Source organism: Sturnira hondurensis, unplaced genomic scaffold (genome assembly GCF_014824575.4).
Source record: "Sturnira hondurensis isolate 20B ecotype Veracruz unplaced genomic scaffold, ASM1482457v3 Scaffold0021143, whole genome shotgun sequence".
In the NCBI taxonomy this organism is placed as follows: domain Eukaryota; kingdom Metazoa; phylum Chordata; class Mammalia; order Chiroptera; family Phyllostomidae; genus Sturnira; species Sturnira hondurensis.
Window position 1 is genome coordinate 31,229,825 of NW_028093774.1, and position 24,331 is coordinate 31,254,155.

Here is a 24,331-nt window from a genome sequence, read left to right on the forward strand (position 1 = left end):
AAAGCCTCCAGAACCGTGAGAGAATAAATTCCTGTTGCTACAAGCCATTCAGTTTGTGATAATTTGTTAGAGCAGCCCTAGGAAACTAATATAGATAGGACGAGTCAAGACTGAAACAGCAGGTATTTACTGCCACTGGAGAGTGGAATGGCCATTAGACACAAAAAACAAAGGTGCAAAGAAATAAATCAACATGGATTGCTTGGTGTGGCCAAGTCATGAAGTGTGGGGGTAGAGAAAAGCTCTCGACACAGCCAGACAGGCAAGCAGACAGCAAAGACATGGACGGTCTATCACACCATACATACTAAGGGAATCTGTGCCATACTAAGGCAACGGGGAAGAATTAAGGAAATTTGAAATGAGTTTAGAAAGATGACTAGAAGCAGATACAGATCAACAGGGCTCAAGTCTGAAAACAGGAAAACTAGTTAGAAAAATATTTTAATAACCCAGGTAAGAAATCATGTAGAAGCATTCATTTCTGAAACAAAAAAGGAAAATACTTAGGAACTAACCAGCTTTAATTTATTTTTCTGAATGACATCTTTGTTTTCCTTTTGGTATATCTCCATTTTCTTTTTGGTGTTGTCCAAATCCACATTGTTGGTCAAGTTGAAAACTACATCAGAAAGGAAATAATGACATGAAATATAGTTTTAATAAAATCTTAAGTAGGCGAAAACCAAATATTCGTCTCAATGACTTAGTTCCTTACAGCTCTATTTGTGTCCTTCCACCTATTACCTGCTTTAGAGATTAGCTCTAGTTCAATGATTACGTTTTCTGAGCCAAACATAAGGGAACTGTCAGACTATCACAAAGTAAGTGTGTGCCATAATCACGTTACATTGGATTTGTATAGTCCAATTTAAAAAGTTTAATTGGTCCAATCCTAATTTTAAAAGCATACAAAAGGAAAAGTTAAAATTTAAATAAAAGGAGTAAGTATGGAATCTACTACACTTGTCAGACTCAATCTTCAAAAGAATCTGTGCTCCAGAAACAACAACAACAAAAACATCCAGAAGGAAAAACTATCACATATAATTTATACTTTGAAAAAACAGGTTTCATTGATACTTGAATGGTCTCCAACATGGCTAGTCACAGCTTGAATTATTTCCCATCTAGTCTAGATATGGAAAAATATGAAAGAGACAAGAGCTAAAACTTAACGGAAAGGTAAAGGATAAATTAGCACCAAAATAATGTTGAAAGAGAAGCTGCTGGGGCATGTTATGATAGCTAATAAATTTTCAGTGAATTAGACCTGCCTTTTAATAATTTTAATTCAAAATAATTTGAATTATAAGTGCCTTTACTACCTCCTAAGTTTACATATATAAATCAGGAAGTTGCTATAGTACTCTGAACAAAAAAAAATTTTGGTATACATAAATTGACACTATTAAGTACTGCCCCACTGCCCCACTACTTACAGTGTTTTAGCTTCAGCCTTTCTAAAGAAGGACCCAAATCACTAAGACTATTCTGTTCCATAATTCAATTCAGACCTCCCTTGGTTTCCTCTGAAGTCTTTCTTCATCCATTACTAGCTCCTCTACCCCTTTTCCAGGTACTTATTACTGCTTCTTGCTGTTTATCCTATAAAAAGGTTTGATCTGCCCTGTATAACTGCTCTACTCCATGTTTCTACAAATTCCTTCCCCTCCCACTCCTTCTTTTAACGAACAACTATCTAAAATAGTTTTTAGACTTTTGGATTTAGAGTCTTGTAAGATTTGAAAAGTAATATTGGAGACCCAAAATAGAGCTACCCATTTTGTTGAGTAAAGCCATTTAACATACCCAAAACACCAATCTCATCCATTTTTATCTCCACAAAAGGCCAACTTACTTCAGAATATCAAAAATTCAGGTTCATTTAGCTATGTAGAAAAACAAAAGCAATTCTCAATTCTATTATATGCAATTTTAAAACTCTGGGAGACACAGAGAAAATGAGAATAGCCCTCTAGCTTCCTCTCCAGCTTTTTCACTAAAAAGTACAAAAGAAAGTAGTAATTACAGTAAACCAGGGAACCTGGCTAGGATGCTATGTAGGGTATTCTCCATCAAGTACATTCTGGCCCCAACACAAAACAGAGAAGCCTCCAAACTAGCACTGGCTTTCAGAAAGGCAACTGTGATCCACTAGTTAATGTGGTCTGATTCCACCACCTCTCCCAACCACTCACAACTTACTCCTTGTACTTATAAGGCCATCCACTGAGCCTCCAAATCCAACAACTACTTTCACAACCTCCACCATCCTCAACATCTACAACCACTCAATTCTTTTCTTTTTCATCTTTTTAAATTTTTTTCCCATTACCATTTAGTCCCCTTAGGCCCCCACCCCCAACAGTCACCACACTGTCGTCCATGTCCATGAGTCCTTTTTCCTTTTTGCTTAATCCCTCCACCCATTTCCTTCTCTTCCCTCTCTTAGCTGTCCTCCTGCTCCCTATTTACAGGTCTGTCTCTCTTTTGCTTGTTAATTCAATTTTGTTCATTAGATTTCATGTAAGAGTGAAATTAGGTGGTATTTTTCTCTGACTGTCTTATTTCACATAGCATATAATGTTCTCCAGGTCCACCCATACTGTCACAAAGAATAAAACTTTCTTCTTTTTTATGGCCAAGTAATATTTCATTGTGTAAATGTACCATAGATGTTTTATCCACTTAATTATTTATCTGCCAATGATAGGACTGTCAGGTTAAAGCACCAAGATTTAACACTTCACTCATTTAATCCATTCTTTTTTGCATTCTACAAGCACCAGCTGCCAAATCCTGCAGATTCTACCACCAAAATCTCTTTACAACTGCCCTATCCTCAAGGCACCCTGCCAATGTACCAAGCTGGGATCTATTGTCTTCTCCCTGAATAATTCATAATAATCTCTGACTTAACTTCCCTTCTCCGGGATCTTTTCATCTTACCCTATACACTAACCCCATCCATCATAAACAATACCACCAGATTAATATTTCTGAACCACACTCGTATCACCTCCAACCTCCACCATCACTACACTCCCTCTGTCATCTCCGCTTTTACTAGGAAAAAAACCACTTTCAGAATTCAGAACCCTTCTGGATGCAACTACTGGCTATCATCTAAACCAACAACCTGGCTATAGAACTACTTTCATCTCCCCTTAAATTAGGACCTCTCTTGAAGTCAGCTCTTCATTTTCCAAATGTCCCCACACTTCTATTCCAATTGCTTTGATCACACCATTCTGCCTAGAATGCTTGACCCCTCTTTTCTTACTATTACAAATATATCCAATCTTTAAGTGTCTGCCCAAATACTTTTCCATGAGGTTCTCCCTGATTGCCCAACAAGAAATAACTTCCTCCTTTCATTAATGTTGAAAACATTATTTACAACTCATATAAAAATCTTTCTACTTCAGCCCTGGCTGGTGTAGCTCAGTGGATTGAGCATGGGCCTGCGAACCACACAATCACAGTTCGATTCCCAGTCAGGGCACATGCCTGGGTTGTAGGCCAGTTCCCAGAGGGGGACTCACGAGAGGCAACCATACATTGATATTTCTCTCCTTCTCTCCATCCTTCCCCCTCTAAAGATAAATAAATAAAACCTTTAAAAAATCTTTCTACTTCACATGATTGTACACACATACGTAGCATTCTTTACTTTGTACTTAATCTTGCACTCAAAAATCATATTTTTTACAATCTCTATATCACCCAGACATAAGGGAAAAGAGTAAAGGGGGAAAATCTAATGATTATCTATTAGATTCCCAACACTATGGTGTTGTGAGCATACAAAAGAACACCCTGTTCTCAAAGATGAACATTCTTATTAGAGAGATCCCCCCTACATACATAAAATTAAATAATACAAAACACTATATGATGAAGTGGTAATAGCAAAAAGCAAAGGTATCCTTATGCCATTCATTAAATAATATTTAACACTACACTAATTATTGAAAATATTTATTAAAGAAATAAACTGTTCTCCATTTTAATGGAATTGGCTACCAACTAACCTTCTAAAACAAAGTTCTGATTATGTCATTTAGTTATGAGTCACTAAGTTCACTCATTGCTTCTGCATCCACAATGCCTTGAAAAAAACCTCCAAACTTATCTGTTACATTCCACATTCCTTTTCTCTCTCTGCTTTGTGAGTTCTGCAGATTCCTCAAAGTCTCTTCAAGAAGCAAACAAGAGAGACCAAGCAATTCCAACCAGAGTAGCTTTCCCTTCTTTGTATGCCTATGTGACCTCCATAGTGTGTGTGTGTGTGTGTGTGTGTGCATCAATCAAACATTTATGAACTACATATGACAAGTACTATATCCAGCATTTGACTTAATTACATCAAGTCCAATCTTTGGTATTTAGTCAATGTGGTTAAAAAGTATGTCTATATAGAATCTACAAATATTTACAGTAGCTTTATTCATAATTGCCAAAACATGGAAGCAACCAAGCTGTCCTTCCATAGGTGAATGGATAAATAATCTGTGGTACATACAGACAGAGGAATACTATTCAGCACTAGAAAGAAATGAGGTTTCAAACCATGAAAAGACATGAAGTAACTGTAAATACACTTTACTAAGCAAAAGAAGTCAACTGGAAAAAGCTATATACTGTATGACTCCAACTATATGACACTCTGGACAAAGCAAAACTACAGAAAAAGTAAAACAATCAGTGATCGCTGGGAGTTGGGTGGAAGGAGGAAGGGAGGGACAATAGGCAGAAAACAGAGAATTTGGGGGGCAGTGGAACTATTGTGTATGATACTATTGGGCTGGACAAAAAGTTCGTTTGATATTTTTTCCATAAGATGGCTCTACTAGCACCTAGTTGTCTTGAACTTCATTCAAAACAATTTTGTTAGATTGTATTGTGACAGCTGCGATATCAGTGTTTCATGCTGGAGAGTTCTCTCTGGATGACACTCCATAGTTGGGCAGACCGGATGAGGTTGACAGCAATCAAATCGAGACATTAATTGAGAACAATCAACCTTATACCATGGGGGAGATGGCCAACATACTCAAAATATCTGAATCAATGAAGTTATTGGTGAAAATAAAAAATGTGTCTTTTATTTTATGGAAAAAAACATACAAACTTTCTAGCCAATACAATATAATGGTGAATACATGATATTATACATTTGTCCAAGCCCATAAAATGCACAGCACCAAGGGTAAACGCTAATGTGAACTATGGACTTTGGACAACGTCCCCGTGAACTCATCAATTACAACAAATTTACCACTCTGGCAGGGGATGTTTATAGTAAAGGAGTCTGTGCAATATGGGGTATATATGGGGACTCTGCACTTTCTCATTACTTGTACTGTGAAGCTAAAACTGCTCTAAAAAATAAAGTCTATTACAAAGGGGCTGGGGGGGCCTTCCCATCTGTTAAGAGTTTAGGAAATACTTGTTGAATTATCACAAGAGAAAAAATAAAGAAATAAACCAATGCTAACAATTATAATTCTCTTTATAACTACAGATTTAATAGAAATGGCCTTTATAATTACAGATTAAATGATATAGATGGCAAAATAAGCAGATGTAAAATTATAGAAATTATCTTCGTTCCTTATGGTATGAACCTACTGAGAAGTAAAGATAATCAACTTGATATCCTATGTTGAACTCAACAGAATGTTCAGAGCAATTTAAGAAAAAAATATCAGTTTATCAGCAGGGTAAGACAAAGTACTACTGATTTAAACTTTCCATTAAATAGAATCTGGAAATACTCTGCCTGGTGTGGCTCACTGGGTTGGGCATCATCCCACAGACCCCAAGGTCACCAGTTCAATTCCTGGTCAGGACACAGGCCTGGGGTGCTGGCCAGGTCCCCAGTTGGGGGTATGCAAGAGGCAACCAATTGATGGATCTCTTGCACATTGATATTTACCTTCCTCTCTTTCTCTCTCCCTTCCCCCCTCTAAAAGTAAATAAAAATAAAATATTTAAATAGAACCCAGAAAAAAAAATAAAAATAAAAGTAAAAATAAAAAATTAAAATAAATAGAACCCAGAAATAAGTAAAGTTAAATTCTAAGTGAAATTTGTTTGTACAAACAAATTTGTTTGAAATTTGTTTGTACAAACAAATTTGTTTGAAATTTGTTTGTTTCTTTTATGCTTATTAAAAACTTTGATAAATTCCAATAAAATCAAAATAATATATTTATTTCATTTTTAATTTAGAAAGTGAAGGTAACAGCAATAACAGATGTGAATCATAATCATAAATACAAATCTCTACCTTTAAAAAGAAGAAGAAAAACAAAAGTGAATTACTATTTTAAAAACTTTTCAGATGAAGTGAGTCTCATTCATGCCACAATGAATCAGGTTGTGATATAATAGCCTTGAAGAAAAAGAAGATAATTTGCTATGCAATCATTTGGCCCTTTATCTGGCTACTGCTGTAGCTCAGATGTTGACCTGTCTTTGGTTGAGTATTAAAAGCCAACAAAAAACCTATTGTGCTTTCTGAAAGATTTAATGTTAAGAACAATTTTAAAGTCTTTTTGACATCTAGAATTTATAATTAAAGCCCTCAGGACTTTCTCACCCTTTTAAAATAAGCAATACCCTGAACCAAAAGAATAATCTGTTTATTATGAAACTAAGAACAAACCTTTGAGATAATCCCTAGGGCCAAAGAATAAGAATTTTTATGTTTAGATTGCCATAACCACAGAAAAGAGTCTATTGTTAATTCTATAAGAAAGATCATCTTCATGTGTGCCCTTTATATTGTAATTTCAAAATCTAAATTTTTTTAACTTTTACCATTGTAATATTCAAAGGATTCATCATGAAATGTATATAACAAAATGACCAGTCCCAATTTATAAATCCTCACTCATTCCTTAGCCGCCATAACAACTCTATTCCTCATTCTAGGCCTAACCATCTTCAAGGGAACCCTTCTACCTGTAAGATCAAGTTCAAACTTAAGATTCTCCAAAATACGTCCACAACCTATTGTAAAAATTATTATATGAGATAATATGAGTACAGCTCAGTCCGGCTCTTATTAAATTAACATTTTAAGTATGGTGATTACCAGAGCAGGGTGGGGGAGATATAAAAAGGTAAAGGGGGAATAAATGGTGACAAAAGGGAGACTTGACTTTGACTGTGAACACACAATACAATATAGAGATGATGTATTACAGAATTGTACACTTGAAACCTATATAATTTTTAACTGTCATACCAATAAATTCAGTGAAATAATCTTTAATTAACATTTTATATTTTTGATTAACACAGAGATAACCAATACAGAAATAACAACCATCTAACCATCTTTGAAAGCATGAATAAAACACAAAATAAATATCTATCAAAACAAGATTTTTAAAAGAAGTTTATGGCACACAACTTGACACACAGAACAATGACAGACAACTAAGTGGCAGAACCACATCCTAACAAACTTAAAAAGGCTAAAACTAGTATTTCCCTCATTTCTATACTTTCTACTGAACAAAACAAAACAACAGAAAATACCGCCTAATCTACAGCTTCTATCCCTGATGAATACCATGTAACTGCTCAAGGTCAGATGACTTTAATTTATCCTTGCCTGTTCTTTCCTACATCAAAAGGGTCACTTGAATATTCAATCTCTAAAACACCACCTTTATCTATCACGCCTGCTACCTACACCAAGCTCATACTATTTCTCATCCAAATTACTGTCATGATTTCTTAAAAATGGTTTTCCACCCTTGAGTGTCTCCTGTCTTTATTCCACATCTCTACCACACTGTCCCACGGGGTCACTTGATCATAGAATAAATTCCTACCCTGACAGCCTAGTCTGGTTTTCAAGCTACATTTCTTGTCATTCCCCACTTCTTCCTGCCTACAACAGATCACATGCTTATTCTCCAGTATGTGCAGCACCCTTGTATCTCTGTGGCTTTGTCTTTGCCTCAAAGGTTCTTCCAATCTCCTTCTACCTGGGAGACTTCCTATTCATCTTTTAAGATCAAACTCAAATGTGACCTTTTCTCTGAATTTCACCAAGCTATAACTGTATTTCCTAAATGCTGGATTGTTTTGTTATCTATATTCCATAACATTTTATAAATAAGTGCTTATACATCACATTAAATTATAGTCATTAGTTTACATAATTATCTTGTGTTTAGAGTCTGCACTTATTGAAAGCAAAATCTTATGACCCCAACAAGTGATGCAGTTCACACAGAACAATTATTTGCTAAACTGAGCTGAAGTTCAGAAAATAAACTGTAAGTTCATGAGACTAGGTCCCAAGCTTCATCAATATCTTTTTTTTCCTTTTTTAAAAATTTTATTTAATTCTTGTTCAAGTACAGTTTTCTGTCTTATATTCCCAGCCCTGCTCCCCCACAGTGCTCCCCACCTCCCTCCCATTTTGGCCCCCCACCTTAGTTATTGTCCAAGTGTTCTTTATACTTGTTCATGTGAATCCTTCCCCTTTTCCCCTGTGATTCTCTCCCCTCTACCCTCTGGTCCCTGTCAGCCTGTTCTGTATTTCAGTGTCTTTGGTCATATTTTGCTTGCTTGTTTGTTTTGTTGTTTAGATTCCTGTTAACGGTGACATCATATGGTATTCGTCTTTCACCGCCTGACTTATTTCACTCAGCATAATGCTTTCCGGTTCCATCCATGATGTTGCAAAGGGTAGGAGCTCCTTCTTCCTTTCTGCAGCATAGAATTCCATTGTGTAGATGTACCATAGTTTTTTGACCCATTCATTTACCAATGGGCATGTAGGTTGCTTCCAACTCTTGGCTATTGTAAATTGTGCTGCTATGAACATCGGAGTGCATAGGTTCTTTTGGATTGGAGCTTCAGGGTTCTTAGGATATATTCCTAGCAGTGGAATTGCTGGGTCAAAAGGCACATTCATTTTTAGTTTTCTTAGAAAATTCCATACTGTTTTCCATAGTGGTTGTACCAGCCTGCAATCCCACCAACAGTGAACTAGGGTCCCTTTTTCCCCACAACCTCTCCAGCACTTGTTGTTTCTTTGTTTATAATAGCCATTCTGGCTGGTATAAAGTGGTATCTCATTGTGGTTTTAATTTGCATCTCTCTGATAGAGATATTGAGCATCTTTTCATGTGTCTCTGGATCCTCTGTATGTCGTCCTTGGAGAAGTATCTGTTCAAGTCCTTTGCCCATTTTTTAATTGGGTTGCTCGTCTTCTTTGAGTGGAGTCATGTGAGTTCTTTGTATATTTTGGAGATTAAACCTTTGTCTGAGGTATCATTGGCAAATATGTTTTCCCAAACTGTTGCTTCTCTTTTTATCTTGATACTGTTTTCCTTAGCCATGCAGAAGCTTTTAATTTTGATGAGATCCCATTTGTTTATTCTTCCCTTTGTGTCCCCTGCTCTAGGGGACATATCAGTAAAAATCTTGCTGCATGGAATATCTGAGATTTTTCTGCCAATGCAGAAAGCCCTCTAGGGCTTTAATGGTTTCAAGGCTTATAAACAAAAGCAAAGACAAAAACCACATGATCATATCAACAGATGCAGAAAAAGCTTTTGATAAGGTACAACACCCATTTATGATAAAAGCACTCAGAAAAATGGGAATAGAGGGAGCATTCCTCAATATAATAAAGGCCATATATGAAAGACCTACAGCCAACATCATACTCAATGGGCAAAAACTAAAAGCTTTTCCACTAAGATCAGGAACAAGACAAGGTTGTCCACTTTCACCACTTCTATTCAATATAGTACTGGAAGTTCTAGCCACAGCGATCAGACAAGAAAAGGAAATAAAAGGCATCCAAATCGGAAAGGAGGAAACAAAACTGGAGGAAACAAAACTGTTTGCAGATGACATGATAGTGTACATGGAAAATCCTATAGCCTCTACCAAAAAAACTGCTCAGACTAATAAATGAATTTGGCAAAACAGCGGGATACGAAGTCAATATCCAGAAATCAAAGGCATTTTTGTATACCAACAATGAAACAGCAGAAGCAGAAATCAAGAAAAAAATCCCATTCGATATAGCAAAAACAAAAATAAAATATCTGGGAATAAACCTAACCAAGGAGGTAAAAGACCTGTATGCAGAAAACTATAAACATTGAAGAAAGAAATCAAGGAAGACACAAACAAATGGAAACATATACCGTGTTCATGGATTGGAAGAATTAACATCATCAAAATGTCCATACTACACAAAGCAATTTACAGATTCAATGCAATACCTATTAAAGTACCAATGGCATGTTTCACAGACATAGAACAAACACTTCAAAAATTTATATGGAACCATAAAAGACCCCAAATAGCAGCTGCAATTTTGAGAAAGAAGAACTAAGTAGGAGGGATCACAATACCTGATATCAAACTGTATTACAAGACCACTGTAATCAAAACAATGTGGTACAAGACCACTGTAATCAAACTGTATTACAAGACCACTGTAATAAAAACAGGCACATAGACCAATGGAACAGAATAGAGAACCCAGAAATAAACCCAACTCTCTACAGTCAATTAATATTCGACAAAGGGGGCAGTAACATAAAATGGGGTAAAGATAGCCTCTTCAACAAATGGTGTTGAGAGAACTGGACAGCTATATGCAAAAAAATGAAACTCGAGCACCAACTTACACCATACACCAAAGTAAATTCATCAATATCTTCAAATACAACAGAACTGCTCTTTACCCAACATAATCAGAATTATTAGTTAATTATTTTAAAAATTTGTTAAAGGAAGGAAACATACACACTGCTGAATACTTTAACTTAAAACATGTAGTAAGGGTACAGTCATTTTCTAACTTAATTACATAAGCCAAGATCTAGTCTTTAATTGGAGTTTTGTATATATATCATACCTATCATCTATGTTGTTAAATTTGTCTTTCTAAAAGTGGACCAAGAATTTGAGAAGCAGAATCCTCATGGAGTTTGGCGATTTTTCCCAACCTTATAAACTACCTAACTACATTACATAATTACAATAACAAGTACCACTAGCATAAGGTTTGGCTGCCGATGCCTGCAACTCCGGGTGTGTAACTAAAGTGAAAGAGGTGCAGAGGTGTACTGAAGGACATCTTCTAATGGAGAGAATTCACCATGTATTCATTATGCTTTGGGCAACAGTAAATAACATTTTACAGAAAAACTGGGACATGTAGGTTACCCCGATGAGTCAACTGAATGGGGCTTCATTTAGAAAGCTTCAACATACTGCAACTGAGAATAGTCCTTCATGAAAGCACTTTCAAATGAAGTGCTCTGAGCCACAGTTTCCTTTCCTGGTAAAGGATTACATATCATATAGGCCTAATATCCAGAGTTGCTCCTACCTGTCGGTCCCAGCTCTCACTTCTGGACATGAACTTCATTTTACCTATGAGCCCCAGACTGTTCATATCTTCAAATTAATTCATCTCATAGCAAAAATAGATACATATTTTTAAATCACAACTCAACAAGAACCTTGTTCCAGACTTAAGACCCCTTCCTCCCCACCTTCTTTATCCATCAGTTTCTCTTAGCTGTCCTGCCTGCCTGGTTAGACCATGGCAGGTTGGACCTGGTTGTGAGCATGTATTCAACTTGCTCTGTGACATCTATGATTTCCTTTCTCTTTACTGCCTGACCAGACTCTTTGTCCTATACTTAGTATCTATGTGTATAGCCAGATTTCTACATATCTGTATACCTGCAGATTTCTTTTTGATTCATCTTCTCAGTCTATAAGTTAACTTTTCTACTTTGCCTTGGTTTTCCCAATTCCACTACCTTTTAGCTAAAATTCATAGCCATTCATAGTTGCTAAGATTACATTCAAAGTGCAATGAACAATTACAGTGAAAAAGCACTGGGTCCAAAGTACTAAGAGATTCCAGGAACAGCCCATATTATGTTCTCTACATAGGAAATATGCTATGATGCAACAAATAAACTTAGATATCTTAGAAAAGTTTCAGTAACAGTTGAAACAAAAAGATTTTCTGGGTTTCTCAGAGTTAGTAAACAAAAAAAAGGAATTAGAATACTCTGTTCCTCAATTTTTTAATTTTCTAAAAATTTATCACATATAAACCTTATCAAGAATAATCAATTTGATTATAATCATATTTTAAATAAGAACGTGAGGTCCTGGCTGGTGTGGCTCAGTGGATTGAGCGCTGGCCTGCAAACAGAAAGGTTGCTGGTTTGATTCTCAGTCAGGGCACATGCCTGGGTTGTAGGCCAGGTCCCCAGTTGTGGGCATTCAAGGGGCAACTAATCAATGCATCTATCACACACTGATGTATCTCTTGAACATCGATGTTGCTCTCTCCCTTTCTCCCTCCCTTCCCCTCTCTCTAAAAATAAACAAATATTTAAAATAAATCAGTAAATACAAATGTGGGTATAGCTTGAAACAAGATGATTGTTTGATTCTCTTACTCATTCTAATTTTTATGGTCTATGATTTTTTTTTAACATTTCTAAGCCTGTACTGAGTAATGATAATGGCAACTTTAAAAACAACAAAGCCCTGGCTGGTGTGGCTCAGTGTACTGAGTGCTAGCCTGTGAGCCAAAGGGTCATTGGTTTGATTCCCAGTTAAGGCACATGCCTGGCTTGTGGACTGGGTTCCCAGTGAGGGGCGCATGAGAGGCAACCACACATTGATGTTTCTCTCCCTCTTTTTCTCCCTCCCTTCCCCTCTGTCTAAAAATAAATAAATAAAATCTTTTTTTAAAAACACTAATATTTTTAATTGGTACATAACAACTTTCAGAGTTTTGAACATCTCTGAAATCTTACATAAGAAAATGAAACAATACTTTCTTTTGATGAAAACATCCTCTCAACAAATCATAGCACGAAAAAAAGACACTAAAGATTACTCTAACCTGATTCTAGAATAACACTAAATAACAGAATGCCACTTCAATAGTAAACTGCTTCAAAGTATTTTGAAATTACTGTACACACAGAAGCATAAATGAGGATAAACGACATATACCTTTAGTCATCATGGATACAGCTAATAAAAATTCTATTTTTAATAAATCTGAGTATTTTTTCCTGTGTTAACTCTGATACATCATCAACAAAGAGATGATATACGCAGGTATAGCCTTCTTTCCCAGCTATAGAGTGGTATTCCTCATATTTTTTCCTAAGACAAAATGTTTATTGCTTAAGTATGTCCTTTACTTAAGTATGCCTTCAATAAAACAAACAGAAAGTTATGGTGGTAAACATCAGCTATCACAACAAAATTCACTCAAGTTTTGAAACGTTCTCCTCGGCATCTAAAACACAAAAGCACACATTAGAACACTGAAAGTATAAGCAGTAAAAACTTACCAATTTCTTCCACTTCTTCCAGGAAATCATTATATTCTCTTAGACTAGGAAAGTCTTCTTCTCTTTTATTGTATCTTTAAGAGAAGAAAAAATTAACATGTCACATATCATTTGCTTTCAATATTACCCAACTATTTTGTTTATTCTTACTTAATTCATACATGATACATAGAAAAGGATTCCTTACTATGTAAAATACTGTTTTCTTGACACAAGGTTTGTAACTAAGACCAAGAATGCTGTTCTTGCCCTGACTGGTGTGGCTCAGGAGGTTGGGCATCGTCCCACAAACTGAAAGATCACTAGTTTGGACACATGCCTGAGTTGTGGGCCAGGTCCCCAGTTGGGGGCATGCAAGAGGCAACTGATGGATGTTTCTCTCACACATCGACGTTTCTCTCTATCTATCTCCCTTCCTCTCCCATCTCTGTAAAAATAAGTATATGAAATCTTTGAAAAAAATGTTCTTAAATTTGTATGGCTACGGAGAAGCAGCAGAATCAGGAGAGAGTGGTACAATAAAAAATCCTTCTAAGACTTATGGGAAAGAAAAAGAAACTAGGACCCTGAAGGAATGGAAAATGGGATTAAACCATGTCTATCACTGGAAATCATGATATTGTTTACTTTTCTTATAGATTCATTAATTCCCAGAAAGCTAAAAATTAATTCAAAAACTGCATTCCTATGTTTCATGACAGTTACAGTCTAAGGAACACTACATCAGGAAAATTTGTAAATACTGTAATATACCTGTGAAGAATTTAGAAAACCACGGCTACTAATGACAAAAGACAAGCATCTAAGACAAGACTCCCTCCTAGAAGTAATCCAGATAACAGAAGAGCAGCCTGGGGCACCGACAAAGTAACCTGCTTAGACACCTAGAAAGAGGCTGCTCAAACACTAGTGCTCAAGGCTGAAATGCAACCACCAAAATAAATAAACAGAACAAAAATAAATTAGATATATATATATTAATTCTTCAAATTTCAAAAACAATAAGGTGGCTTACAGAGAGCAGATAAATAAAATGAAACCCAAATCTATTAACACAGGGTAAAAATCTAAATTATAAACTGAAAAAAAATATATGTACACATATATACACATACCTACAGATATATATCAAAATAAATAACAGCTAACACATGATTTTCTCTAAGAGCTTTCAAATCTCAACTTAAACGTTACCTCCTCAGGCCTTACCTGACATCACTGTCTCACACCGACATTCAGTCACTAACTTCACAGCATTTTTCTCCATTTAGAATCCCATACAGTTTTGTTTGCCTGTTTTATATATACTGTCTGCCTCTATACTATCCTATGATACCACACTGTAAAAGCCTCTGAGGACAAGGTTCATAGCTATTTCACTCACTTCATACCTAGTGCCTAATATGTATAATGTAGTACTTGCTCATAGCAGGTACTCAGTATATATTTAACTAAATTAATGCAAAAGTAGCAAATAAATGAATTATGAAGCCATGGATCAATAGGATTCACTCTTTTCTAACAAAGTTTAGATATTTCTGAGTTCTCTAAGAACCTGTGTTTGCTGAACAAATACATAGATGAATTTATACTTACTTATTCACTTGCCAAACTGTCCACATTACAATCCTCAAGAAATGATATCAATTATGGAAATAATTATTTAAGTCCTCCGTGGAATGAATCATTTAAGCAGTAACACTACTTACATCTTTAGCACCTTTTTCCGAATCTCAACCTCTTTGTCAACAGCAGGGTCTTCGAAGAGCTGTACCCTGAAGTTGCTCTTCCTAAGAGGGGTGCCGCACTCAGGACAGTTTCCAGCTCCCCTCACAAACAGTAAATCCACACAACTTTCACACCTGTCAGAGAAAAGTACAATATAACTTTTAAGCTAGTATTCAAGTGTGTAACAAATCCGTATATAGTTTGTTTTTTCATGTTCGGGGTTTTGTGTGTGTGTTTGGGCAGGCTGTGGGGATGGAAAATTAGTCGTTGCTACTTAAAGTCTTGCCAAAATTTTTGGAAAATGTTCATTTTCATTCAGAGGTTACTTTTCACACATAGGTATTCCAAGAGATAGCAATTTGGTTTTCCAAATTAAACAGAGTTGAGGATTAGGAGGATTCAGAAGGAGCAGGACAGGGAGAAGTCAAAGAGGCGTGTAAAAGACTGGCCCATGGTCACCTCCGTTCTCAGTCCTGTATCACCCATAAGACCCTTTCAGCCTTGTAAGAAAATTTTTTGAAAGTTCAGTAAACAATTAAGCAAATGGGAATTATAGGAGAGAAGCGCTTGTTGAAGGAGGACCCCCCAAGCCAGAGGATGAAAAACTGAGGGGGCTCCCATATATCGTGCCGAGACAGGAGAAAATTGCCACCACCTCTGCCCAAGAAGTCCTAGAAAGAGTGGTTACTTATAAAAACTTTAACCAGTCAAAACTGGCTACCTCAAATCCACCAGAGTGATTGCCTACACAGGTTTCCCAGATTTGTGCATCCTCTCAAGTTGTTCAACATGGGGAAGAGCTTAGAGGTCTTGAGTTGGAAAAGCAAGGAGCTGGAGAGGTCGACTTCTTTGTACCAGATTTCCGGGGATGTGACAGGATCAGCTCCCATGCTGTTTTAGATAGATCCAGGTATCGGCAAATCATCCCTGTCCTACCCCAACATATTCACGCTATTAATCAGACTAGCAAGTGGAAAGGCTGACTGGAGAAGAGAGCAGCTCCTTTAGCCCTTGGTTCTTAAGAATGCAGGCAACAGGGAACTCAGAATGCAGAACGGAAACTAAGGCCATGCCAGAAATGTACCTTGATTCATAACTTGTTTCTGATCCTCACCTGATAACATGCTTATTGATTATAGAGGGGAAGGGAGGGAAAGAAAGAAGACGAGAAACATCAATGCAAGAGAGAAACATCAATCGGTTGCCTCTGGTACCTACCCCAACCAGGAACCAAACTGGCTACTGTGCCCTGAAAGATAATCAAACACACAGTGATCTTTCCGGTTACGGGATGATACTCCAAACCAACTACTCCAACCAACTGAGCCATACCAGCCAGGGCTGATTCATAACTTCTAAATATTTACATGTTTTGGTATAGTCATCCAGTTGTAATTTTGCCCAACTCCATATAGGTTAGGGCCACATGAAATTCTTTTCTTAGCATTGCCTGAAATTCTTTATGTGTTGATTTTCTGTAACCTCCACTAGGATGTAAACTTCATGAGAGCTGGCAATAATCTTTTACCTACTCTTTTTCCATTTCTTTTGCTGGCTCCTTCTCCTCTGTAAGACATCTGAAAGTTGAAGTGCCTACAGTTATGTCCTGGGCATTCTTCTCCCTCCACAACTAATCACATTTAGTATAAACAGCTTTAAATTCGATTCTCAGAACTTGACTATAGACTTGATCTCATTTCTGAGCTCCAGATTCCACCGCAACTATCTAGTCCAGAGTTCCACTCGTCTAGAGTTATCTCAAACACACCAAGTCCAAACAGAATGCTTGATCCCTTCCTCCAAGTGCTCCTATTTCAGTAAACGTCACCACCACCCACCAAGTTTGCTCAATCAAAAAATCTAAAGGTCCTTGATCCCTCTCTTCCTAATTCCTCACATCTAATTTAGAGCAAGACCAATTGACATCACATCTAAAATACTTGCTAAAATACATCCACTTCTGGTCACTTCCACTGTTAGAAGCCACTCTCCCTCATTATCTGAAGTACTGCTAAAGCCTCCCATTGCTCTCTATGCTTTCACTATCGCCCTCAACCCTCTCTCGCCTTCTTCCCCACAAATTTGTTCTTTACAGAACAGCCAGAACGAGCTCTTTAAATAAGTAATTAGCTCATTTTGCTTCCTTGTCCATGACCCAATGGAGTCTCATATTAAATAGCATATAATCCAAATGTGTTACAAGACCCTTGAAGACACTAAATGACCTGACCCCCACCTAACTCTTCAGCTACATGCCCTGTCATTCAGCATACCCCTGTGTTCTTCCTGTCCTTCCAACATGCCAAGGTCACTCAAGTTCCAGGGCAACCATACTTATCTTCTCTACCAGAAACTCCCTTCTTCCCAATCTTCCTACGGATGTCTCCTCTTGTATGTCGAATCTCAAACCAAATGTCATCTGTTCAGAAAGACTCTTACTGAAAAACTGTCCCTACTCCTATATGAGGTTGTCCTCTATTTGTGCCATAAAACAGACACAGTTCTTGTTAGAAACTGACCTCTCCGCCTTTTAAAACATCACATGCAAGAGATACCTTCTCTTTAGAGATGCCTTCTTTACCAAACCCAATCTACAGTTGGCAACCCTGTTATCTTCTCTCAGAGTTAACTATGGTAGATTGTTTTCCCAGGGACTCTGGGAAATCTACATTTTCCAAAGTCCCTGGCAGCAAGACTCTAGTAAGGATTCTACCTCTTGATAAACATTTGCAAAAGATCTGTTAAACTAAAGGGCAGCAGGAACATTATTGCTCCTTCAGCAGCAACAGACAGGCATATTGTGGGCATAAGCAGATGACATACGAGGTTTCATTCACAGCTTGTAGGCATTCTGTGAATCACCAACCTCAATGATAAAAACTACTGAGAGCAGCAGCAGCAGTTTTTCTACAATTCTTAATCTTCCTGACTTTCTGAATGTGTCAGTTTATTTTCCCTCACTGCTCTAGTTCTTCTAAGCAGGTCTGTAAGTCTGCAATTGGCTGTATCAAATTTCTAACAGCTTAAAACATCTAACCCATGACACAGTGGCTCAGGTGGTTGGAGCAACATCTTATACATCAAAAGGTTGCAGGTTCCATCCCTGATCAGGGCACATACCTAGGTTGTGGGTTCAATTCCCATTTGGGGTGCATATGGGGGCTTCTCTCTCACATCAATCTTTCTTTTTCATTTACTCTTATTCTTTCTTTCTCTTTCTCTCTCCCTCTCTCTCTTCTCTCTCTCTCCCTCCCCTTTCTTCTCTCACTAAAATCAATAAAAACATATCCTCTAGTGAGGATTAAAAAAAAAAGAGACAGACTCAGAGAGCATGCTGACAGCAGTGGAGTGGCAGAGCGAGGCAGGAAGGGTAGAGGGACTGAGCCAGAAAGAAAAAAAGAGACTTGAACAACAATTAAAATAATTTTTTCAAAAAATAAAGAAAAAAAGAGGAAAAACTCATGAACACAGACAGCAGTGTGGTGATTGCCAGAGGGAACAGGGTGTAGGGGGAGGTGGAGGAGGGTGTAGGGAAGATAAATGGTGATAGGAGATTTGACTGGGTGTAGTGAACAAACAGTACAGAGTACAGATGATGTGTTGTGGAATCATGTATCTGAAACCTATATAATTTTATTAACCAGTGTCACCCAATAAATTTAATAAAAAGGAAAAAATAGAATCACTCTGGCTGTTCTGTGGAAAGCAGACTACAGGGACATGGGCAAATCAAGTAAACTAAGTCGTGGGCTATTATAAATAAAGGTACTCAAACCAAAGTGAATGCAGGGAAGATAGTATAAAAAGTGGTCGGATTCTAAGCTTACAGAGTCATGAGCAGAAAAGGAACTAGAAACTACCAAGAAGTATGAAAAGATGAACATTCAAGGAAATACATAACCATAGTAAATTACTATTTGACATGTGAATTTTTTTTTACATTCTAAAATCTGACAACACTAAAAGTTGACAGAGATGTAGAAAACTGCATACACACAGTGCTGACTGGAATGCAGACTGTGCAGCCTCCTTGGAGACATGCACAAGCCTTGCAACCACACAATCCTACTCTAACCCATGTGTACCAGGAGACATGTACAAGAACGTTATGGACGTATTTCCCATAGCAAAAACAAATTTGGAAACAACCCGTATGTCCATTAACAGTAGGATGAATAAATAAAATGCAATACTCTCAGGCAGTAAAAGGTTATATAGAAGTAAAAATGAAAAAATTACAACTATATGCATCAGCATGAATAAATCTCAAAACAGTAACTCAAAAACACAATGTTGAATGAACAAAGTTGAAAAAGAACACATATATAAATTGGAACTTTTGTACACTGCTTGTGGGAATGTCAAATGGTGAAGCCACTAGGGAAAACAGTGTGGAGGTTCCTGTTTACCATATGAGCTAGCAATCACACTCTAGGTATATATACAAAAGAACTGATAATCAGGATCTCAAAAAGATAGCTATACTCCCAACGTTCACTGAAACACTATTCGCAATAGCCAAAATACAGAAACAACCTGAATGTTCACTAATGGTTGAATGGAGAAACAAAATGTGGCCTTTACACCCAATGAATTCAGCCTTAAAAAAGGGAGAAATCCTGATACAATCAACAAAATGGGAGAATCTTGAGGACATTATGCTAGTGAAATAAGCCAGTCACTAAAGGACAATCACTGTATGAGCCCACTTACAGGTGGAAGTATCTAAAGTAGTCTAAATCAGAAAAACAGAAATAGAATGGTGGATGTCAAGGGGCTGGGGGTCAGGAGAGTGGAAGTGACTGGTCCTGGGTATAGCGTTCCAGTTCTGCGAGGTAAGAAAGTTCTACGGATCTCTTGCACAACAATGTAAATATACTTAACACTACTAAACTGTACACTTAAAATATCTTTTTAAAAAGAACACACATATAATACACACACATAAAATTCAAAACTAAACTGCTTAGAGATCCAGCAATATGTGGCAAATCTATAGAGGAAAAGAAAGAATGACTAACAAAATTCAGGGTAGTAGTCATACCTAGGGAAGAAATGATAAAGGATAGAAGCTTCAAAGTTATCAGTAATATCCTATTAATCTAGGTGGTAAGTACAGGTGTGTGAGTTACTGTTGTTATTTATTAAGCTACACATGTTTCATATGTTTTATGCAAAAATAATCTGAAATATAAACTCAACATTATAACCTTGGGGACTAGGGTAACTTTTTGAAAATGCACATGCCCATGCCATCATCCCCATTTGATATAGAGGAGAAAGACAAAAAGGGTTTGTGGGAAGTGAATTACAGCATAGTGATTTAGAAGCAGAGATTTGTCATCAATTAGACAATGTTGAATACAGGCTGAGCCATTTACTAGTTTTGTTACCTTAGGCAAGTTACTCAAAGTCTCTTAGCCTCAATTCCCACATGACCTCTATAAAAAGAGGATATTAACAATACCTACCAATTAAAGTTATTATAAAGATTAAATGAGATAATGAATAAAGAACATTCAGTATTATGCCTAAGACATAGCAAGCATTTCTATAGGAGGAGGAGGACTTTTTAAAAACATTCCTAGGTTATTCTAATCCTCCTCTTGCCCTACCTTTATTTGAAAGATTTTGTTGTCATCCTAAAAGAAAGGTTATAAAAATACTGTTCAGAGATATAACTCTAAAATCCATTAAAATTTTTCCTTGTGTTTCTGTGAGACACATCATTTACACAGACCCCCTCCCCCCAAAACCTTAGGTTAACCAAGACTTTTAAAAGTCAACCAAGAATAAGTTATTAAACACGCAACTCTTCAAAATTATAAATACCATTATGGCCCTGGCTGGTGTAGCTCAGTGGATTGAGTGCAGGCCTGTGAACCAAAGGCTCACGGTTTGATTCCCAGTCAAGGCACATGCCTGGGTTGCAGGCCAGTTCCTGGCAGGGGATGCACAAGAGGCAACCATACATTGATATTTCTCTCCCTCTCTCCTTCCCTTCCCCTCTAAAGATAAATAAATAAAATCTTTCCAAAAATTATAAATACCATTATGGACAACCACTCTATTTTTTAAATGTATGTATTCTGGAGTTCTTAATAAACCCGGAAAATAATAATACTATATACTCAACCTCAAACAGAAATCAAATTAGCTATAATTCCAAAACTGAATTGTTCTTGTCTCTAAAATCACTAGCAAACCCAAAGGGTCTGGCAGATATAACTGCCACTTGGATTATTTTTTTCCATCCCCCAGCCATCCTTTTTGTTTTATGTATCTTAAGTCCCTTAGACTAGGCCCCAAAACTGGCCTCAATTCTCCCAATCGTAAGGGTTTCCAAGAAAAATCCCAGAGGGATGAACTATAGTAAAAAGAAATATTGGACCAGACTAAGGCTGTAAGCTGGCCAGACAGAACAAGGTGTGTTAGACTCCAGGTTTGTGGGGGAGTAATTTGCATGTACCAGAAACTCACAAAACCCTAAGTCACAAATCCACAAAGCACAAGGGTTTCTTGTACATATTACACTGAAATGCTCCTCCGCTCACCTTTCAGAATGTAGTTCAGGTTTATATTGCATTCCCAATCCAAAAGTGCATTGTTAACACCTCAAGAAGCATATGGAAACTATTTCCCTGATCTGTTCCTATATTAAAAATGTTTACTATAAGGGAAACAGATCTCTGAACCCAAACCTTAACTACTTATTAAAACAGAAACTCTCAAATTTGATTTAGGTACAAACACTAGTTTTTATTATTGAACTGCAATTCCCCACACTTACTCCATATTCTCTGAAAACATTTCCTATTTCTTTTTTCAACATTTCCTATTTCTTAAAGAACATTTATTCTCTCATTTTTTATTGTTTCAAATTTCAATTGTAATATATTTGAAGTTCTAACAAGTACCCACAATACATTTGGTGTTTAATAATTAAATTATTAAACTATATTAATAAACCTCCCAAAAATGAAGCCTTAGTCATATAATGAATGGTATTGACTATTTTTTTATTTATTATTTGTCATATATGTGAAAACCTCTCAAAAAAATTTTGAAAATCATGATTGGTATCTAAAAACAGGAAGAGGCAATAGTTTGTATTTACATATTTTTTAATTTTTTTATCCTCACCTGAGGACATTTTCTCATTGCTTTTAGAGAGGGAGGGAGGGAAAGAGGGAAACAATATGAGAGAATCATCAGTTGGTTGCCTTCTCACAGGCGCCTAACCAAGGATGGAACCCACAAACTGGGCATTCCCTGAGTGGGAATCAAACCTGCAAATCAAACCTGCAACCACTCAGTTCATGGCACAACACTCTGACCAGCTCAGCCACACTGGCCAGAGCAGCAGTTTGTATCTAACAGATGCCACCCTTTCATACTGACTGAGTCATCATTTTAGGTCATCAGCAAGAAAAATACTGCAACGTTAAGAGATTCATTTTTTAAAAACCACGTGAGTTTTATTTATACTTGTATATATCGATTTAAGATTTCAAAATATATATACAAATAAATAGATATTTTATAAATTCTAAGATCACAGGTTTTAAATTGCATAGAGGCAGGCTTAAGGATTTAAGATAAAGGATTCTACACTTAAAGTTCTCACCCAACCTCTGCTAAAATCACAGTTATATGACAAATATAGTTCAAAATGTTTAACAACACAGTATGTCTTAGGTTAGCAGGAAGAATCTTACATTCAATTTAACTGTAAGTAGAAGCAATCAGCAATAAGCTATTATAGTTATGCCTCTGTTTTCCAACGAATCTTAATTTTAAGAATACTCTACTTTTTAAATCTTGTAAACATTTATTGCCTGTTGTTTAGCTCTCTTGCCACTAGCTTCTCCAACACTGGACACAGCATCAGCCTGTTTTCGTTACATTCCAAACTGTGGCCACAACCTTCTGAAGTCCCAGCTTTCAACCCCTCATTACCTATGCTGCCCTCCTTGATCGCAACCAGCTCTCCAATACTTTCCTATTTCCTTGTTCTCCTAGGTACAGCTCACTCCTAGTTATGGCCGTACCTTTCGTAATCAACTCAGACTCCAAGACCCACCATTTCAGTATTATTACCACTTGCTCATTTATTTGCTTATTTATTTCCTGTAACATTCCTTGTCTTGTTTCAGAAAGAATTTCACTGAAACTTCAAAACTTCATTTTTTAATCATCAAAATCCCAAATATAAGAATTATCTTAGACTACTCCAACTTACCTTCATAGTCAAAAGAATCAGTAAATCCTTCCAATTTACTTCCTAAGTTTGTCTCAAATCTTCCCTACATTCTTCAAGTCAACTTGAATGTCTTAGTTAACATTCTTTTCACACACTAATTCAACACAAAAGAAGCTACAGGTACAGGTTCTAAAATCAAATAATCCGTTAACCTGTAACCATTTGTGATGAGCTTTATCTATTTATTTGACCATTTGACAGCTAGTAGGTAATACAAAGTCAAAAGACAATTAAATTAGCCTCACTACCTGATAACAGACTAGGCAGGCTTCCTTAGCAACCTGTCACTGTATTGCAGACATAAACATAAAGTCATAAACAAGGGAAACGGAAGAATACGGAACACCAACAGATCCTCCAGAAGAAGAGGGCTACAACAAAACTGTACAATTTAAACATATAAATCTAATATTTATTTCCTATTTTTGAAACTCACATTACTGCAGTAAGTACTCATAAGCTTCACCTTACATATATTTAGTACTTTACATATACACACAAGATACACCATACCACTAGCAATTCTTTCATAACACTATAAAGACAGAACAACTGTCAGGTTTAACTGCAGTAAAAAGTGAACCTTAAAAGACAGTACTGTGCATAGCTAGCAAAACCAATCATTTTTCACGCTGGGCATTAAGTCAAGAATCTTAAACTAACACCAGCACCTGCATTAAACATAAACCCAGACAGTAAACAATTGTCACTGAAAGATAAATCCAGGTGACTATATCTCTAGGGCTTAGGCAAAACTAGTTTACATGAAGTGAAATAGCTTATTAAATGACCATATCTAAAGTAGTTCTTTGTTTTGACAATAAGCAATTTAGTCACTTTTTTCCATCACTGTGGATCTAAAAGGTACGTTAAAATGTTATATTCTGCCGGGTGGATTAATATGGGCGTATTAAACTATGCTTACACTAGCACCACTTCCTGG

At 36.6% G+C, this 24,331-nt stretch overlaps 1 protein-coding gene across 2 annotated transcripts in view; it reads right to left on the bottom strand.

Annotated features, from left to right (window-relative positions):
* The window catches only part of MNAT1 (MNAT1 component of CDK activating kinase), a 167,383-nt gene that overhangs the window by 115,630 nt on the left and 27,422 nt on the right, over nucleotides 1–24,331 (bottom strand). For both annotated transcript variants that reach the window (XM_037031564.1, XM_037031565.1), the window contains exons 2-4: nucleotides 15,107–15,259; nucleotides 13,398–13,471; nucleotides 519–622 (exon numbers count right to left, since the gene is read on the bottom strand). In XM_037031564.1, coding sequence (XP_036887459.1) covers nucleotides 519–622; nucleotides 13,398–13,471; nucleotides 15,107–15,259 — 331 coding nt within the window. The remainder of the gene's footprint in view (nucleotides 1–518; nucleotides 623–13,397; nucleotides 13,472–15,106; nucleotides 15,260–24,331) is intronic.